This window comes from Morone saxatilis, unplaced genomic scaffold (assembly GCF_004916995.1).
Source record: "Morone saxatilis isolate NCDOM2014 unplaced genomic scaffold, NCSU_SB_2.0 Contig16, whole genome shotgun sequence".
NCBI classification, from domain to species: domain Eukaryota; kingdom Metazoa; phylum Chordata; class Actinopteri; family Moronidae; genus Morone; species Morone saxatilis.
Genome location: NW_023339718.1, coordinates 18,205,182 through 18,210,585, shown reverse-complemented (window position 1 = coordinate 18,210,585; position 5,404 = coordinate 18,205,182). Strand labels below are relative to the sequence as shown.

The 5,404-nt window shown below is 42.4% G+C and overlaps 1 protein-coding gene across 1 annotated transcript; it reads left to right on the top strand.

Moving 5' to 3' along the window:
- Positions 1-1,450: 1,450 nt before the first annotated feature.
- xbp1 (X-box binding protein 1) lies at positions 1,451-4,402 on the top strand. The gene is given in 6 exon segments (XM_035658098.1): positions 1,451-1,821; positions 2,334-2,430; positions 2,829-2,945; positions 3,068-3,148; positions 3,151-3,234; positions 3,342-4,402. Coding segments are annotated over 6 exon segments (1,188 nt in total). The 5' UTR covers positions 1,451-1,585; the 3' UTR covers positions 3,915-4,402.
- The last annotated feature ends 1,002 nt before the right edge of the window (positions 4,403-5,404 follow it).

The window sequence follows — 5,404 nt, the reverse complement described above, 5'->3', positions numbered from 1 at the left end:
TTGCTGCAGACAATCTTGTGGCACAGTCTTATTATCAAGGTTGTAAACTGTGTCTTTCACCTTCAAAGCTGTCCCTTCAATACATGCAGCAAAAACTCACCTCTTGTTTTCCTCAAAGCTGAGCAACAGTGTGGTTGCTGAACTATCTGTTGTAGCTGTCACCACATCCGCTTGTTTTTGTAGTAAAAGACTACTCCTGTTTTGTGTTATGTATCACCCTTCGTGGGTCAATCAAAACACTGTTTCACTTAAAATATTTTAGACCAACTTTACATGAAGCTCACTGCAAAAATCTTAACAAAAATTGTAATTACATCATAATCTATTATTAGATCACAACATAACAAATCAAAATGGGAACTTTTGATCATATGTGCATAAATGAATCATCCACAGTAAGAAAAAGTCCCATGGGTTGTCCTTTTAAAAACAGTGCCAATACTGAATATTCATGTATTACTCTACTAGTTTAAAGGTTAATTGATCTTTAAATTCTGCAAGCCATTGCATGCATTGCAGATAATAACATAATGCTACTAATGCCACTGAAAATACTTTTTTAAAAGGTTTTGACAGACAAAAACAGACAATCACTTCATCACTTCCTTAACAGGAAGTTGAAAATAAGCATTTCAGGGAAAGCCATCAGAGTGGTAAAACTTGTTTTATTAGTCTGCTCCATCAAAGAAAATAATGCGGAAATACTGTACAGGACAAAGAGCAGGGAGCACGAAACGTCTGAAAGACACCAACAGCATCTTAGAACCATAAAACTGAGGTTTTAAAAGAAATTAAGAATACCTCCAGTCCTCATAAAAAAGTGACAAAAGATTAGTGTCAACAACAAGTGTGATCTGTTATTCTAGTGGCATTGTGTTCTTATAACTTCAGCTGATATGAAATCTTAATGTGACCTTTGGTCTTTAGAAGCAACATAAAGTAGTCAGTGCTGTTTGTTTTTCCTTGACAGAGATGTTGTAAATAACATACATAGATGGAATAAGAACAGTGGTGGATCCAGCAAACTCCAGATCAATGCCACAGCTACACGATCAAAACAGTGAAAGTTGGCTACTTTAGCTTTATAGTGTACTGATGTGAACTGTGGACTGAGCAAGTCTTCTGGGGGTAAAATACAATGCAACTGTAGAAACGGGCCATCTGAGTATAAACTGAAACCCCAGTTTACCATCAAGTCAGACGTAAAAAGAATACAACAGAATAAGATGGCTAAAAGGACACATTGTTGTCTCGAAACAGAAATTGGCACCGAGTCCTGGTGAGTGCCTTGACGGGAAATTACACTTACAAGGAACTTTACGTGCGTTTATTTTGCAAGCAGAACCTTAACGTTGCATCAGCACGTCGGCCAATCACATGCCGTGAACCGATTGCGTCAGAGCAGCGGGGAACCTATCAGCTGTCACCACGATAGTAGAAAAAGATCGCAGGCGCAGCCCATCTTGTTCAACAGTTGAGAATTACCGGGGACCGGGTGACCAGGGGAACCTCAAGGTTTCTACTGAATTCAATAAGGATACCCGGTTATTTCTGATTTCAGACAGCGCCAGTAGGATATAACAACATGGTGGTGGTAGCAGCAGGGACCGGGGGAGCCCACAAAGTGCTCCTGATATCCGGGAAACAGACCGGCTCTTCTAACGGCTCACAGACAGGCTTCAGCCGGCCCATCTCGGTCGTTTTACCGTCGCCAGCAAGCCAGGCGTCGTCGGATTCAGACTCCAACTCCTCCGCGGGGCCGCCCATACGAAAAAGACAGAGGCTCACACACTTGAGTCCGGAGGAGAAAGCACTTCGCAGGTTAGTTTCACAAAAAATATCCCTTATATTGCATTATATCCGCGGGTAAAAAGATATATTTTTTTAAAGCGTAAAATCCGGCCATTGTTCAAGAGCTCACCACAGGGACACGCCCAAAGATATTGATCCATTTGTCGAACAATAGTAGAGATTTGACGTTTAAATCACAGCTCAGAGGAATAGGGTCAATGTTGCATCATCTACTATTATAATTAGGTCATCTAAGCTCTCTGAAATTGCCTCACGAAGCACTGAAATGCCATAAACATAAACGCATTTATTGTATCACCATCGGACTTTGAACTGGCCTGTCCGGCTGCTATCTGAGTGATGTGGACTGTCCGTGGACCCGCCCGGCTCCGCTGAGCAGGACACTGATATCCTGGTATGCCTGCGTGGCAGGAACATGGCCGGTGATTGCGCAGTACTGTGAACACAAGTCATGTCGGGGGCTTAGTCAGCATCATGGAAAGAATGTGTTATATTCCTGTTTTTTTTCCTCTTTCTTTCAGGAAACTCAAGAACAGAGTCGCCGCTCAGACAGCTAGAGACAGGAAAAAAGCCAAAATGGGGGAGCTGGAGCAGCAAGTCCTAGAGTTGGAGCTGGAGGTAATTTATTTTATTTTCTTAACGTCTTGAGAGGGGTGTAGCTAAGAATGCAGGGTCCCTTCATACAAGAAGATCCTATGTTTAACTCCCAACCCACCATCACCCACTTTCCTCATGTCCCCACCTCACCATCCAATATTGTACAACTCAAACATACGTCCACAAAGGCAATTTCACACTACAATAATGTCATTAAACAGCTATAATCATATCAAATACACTGCAATACATTTTTATTTTTTGTTGCATGGGGAAAAACTAAACTTAGCTAATTCTCTTCCTCTGTTCGGTGCAGTTTCGTTTCTAGCTGGTTTATCTTCAGCCTAGACACTTCACGCATCACTTCCCAATTAATGGTTGCAAAGTTTCAAACATCTGTTCATTTCTGCTCCCCGCAGAATCAGAAACTTTACATCGAAAACAGGCTGCTTCGGGAAAAGACGAGCGGCCTACTGACAGAAAATGAGGAACTGAGACAGAGACTTGGGTTGGACACCCTTGACTCAAAAGAGAAGGTGAGATTGTAATGCAGACTGAAGAAGGGGGTGGGTTTAGCGTGTGGTTCTTGTCAGTCTTGAGTGGAGTAACTTTAATTCACACTTTTCCCATGTTTTTTTATTTATTTTTTTTGTCACAGGTTCAGGGTTTGTTGTCCACCGAGAACGAAGCAGGTTTGGGGATCGGGTCTTCTGAGTCCGCAGCACTCAGGCTATGTGTGCCTCCGCAGCAGGTGCAGGCCCAGCAGTCCCTAAATCTGAAGACCTCTCAATGGATACAGACAGTTCTGACTCTACAGACAATGAGGTAAGTCAGTGATTTAAACTCTTGTTACTCAGAAAGCTCTGTAATAACACCAGAGTCAGGTCATGGGTTACTAGGCTAATCTCCTGTTTTCTCCCCCTCCTCACTAGTCTGATTTGCTACTGGGCATTCTGGACATCCTTGACCCAGAGCTGTTCCTCAAGTCTTGTGAACAGGAGTGCCAGGAGCCGCAGGTGCAGCTGGTCGGAGGGGGGAACCCAGTACCTGCCACCACACCTGCGACTCTGGGGTCCCCATCAGTTAAGCTGGAGGCCCTTAATGAACTGATCCACTTTGACCACATCTACACAAAGCCCGTGGAGGAGGTGAGCAGCGGGCAGTGCAGCGACTCGGAGAGCGAAGAAGACGAGAAGATCGCAGAGGCCAACTTCCCTGTTAACGAGGTGGTGGTGGTCGAGGAGGAGACGGTCTGCATCAAAGACGAGCCGGAGGAAGTGGTCATCCCCAGCTGTAACAGTCAGGTGGATGACTTTTTCTCCGTTGCCTCCTCCCCTGCCCTGAGCGGCCTGGATAAGGAAGCCTGCTTGGCGGACACCTACAGCGACTCCGGATACGAAGGGTCCCCTTCCCCTTTCAGCGGCATGTCCTCTCCCTTGTGCTCAGAGAGCTCCTGGGAAGACATGTTTGCTAATGAACTTTTCCCCCAGCTTATCAGTGTCTGAATCCAACCCCTAACCCAAAAAGTTATAATATATATATACACGTAAGAGCTAATGTGTAGTGTTCAATAACTACAGATGAGCACATAATGCTTCATAGTAACATAGAACACCAGTGAACCCGCTCGTATTATAGGCTAAAGTTAAGCACATAATCTCCTTTTTTATTACAGCAGGTCTGTACCACTGGCGATGCTGCATTGACTTGTGGGAGATGGAGTTCATGACAGCTTATTTTGGCTTTTAATTACTAAAGAGGATTTAAGATTGATTACAAATCTTTCACTCACCGTTCAAGATATAATGTGATGGAATTCAGTATTTCTGTAAATTAATAGGGGGCTAGGGACCGATCATTTAAATATTTTATTTATTTGTGTATTCTGCTTCGGAGTCATTGCGTGTGTCCACTTGTATAAATGCTTTCTTCTAATTTGTTGACCGCTCTCCATGTAGTCTAATTACTGCATTAAAAAACTTTTTGCATTGCATCTTGTCTCTTCGTTTTCAGTCATTAAAACCGCTTATAGAGGGAGAAATGGACAATTTTGACAAATATTACTTTACAATATGTAAATCAAGAGCAACAATTGTAACATTTCGATCTATACTGTTTAGATAGTCCAAATATTCACATGAAAGCACAATGTTTAAAGAAACAACAGAATAGATACAGGTTAACAGACATTATATCTAGAACTCTTGCTGCTTTAAATGAAAACTACTGAAATAAGTAGATCACTCAGTTGGCATAAAAAAATAGACTTGTTGGTTCTAGCTTCTCATGTGTCCTTTATGTTTTAACTGGACTGAGTGTGACAGCGCCAGCAATTTGAAGGTGTCACAATGACCCATGGAAAATGGTTTCATGATTTTCTGACATTAAACCAATGGTTCTAAACCTAGGTGTTTGGACTGTCCAGGAAGTCTTAGGATAAATTTAGGCCACTGTAAGATGATGAAAGGGAAAACAAAGGAAACATGTTACACAAATTTTTTTTTTTCAAACGAACTCGACAAATGTTAGTCGAGTTATCTTAAACTCTAATAATCAATTAACACGCATAACTTAATTATACTCATGGTCAGACTTTTTTTTTTTTACAGGCACATTGGGATAAAGCACAATCCGTTCACACTTATCTAACTCACCTATCCTCATTTGGGATATAATCTCATACATGTGCGCACACAGTGTTTATATTCCCTATCTCGCATGTGCCAGCACAACCTTGCTTTTCCAAGAACGAGGCCTGTTTGTATTGCATAACAGCTCAAATGTATCTGGGAGTTTCCTGGGAGCCTAACCTGAGACAGGTTCAGACTTTTATATGCTGGCAGAAATAGGTCAGTGTAAGTATTGTTGGTGTTTTGGCCTGGTGTTAAGACAATAGGTTGAGTGGGGAACACACCTTTCTCAGGCCCTTTATTCTAACCACAATGAGGTCTCATTCTGAATGTTTGGAGGAGACAGTTGCCCCCTTTGAGTTCCC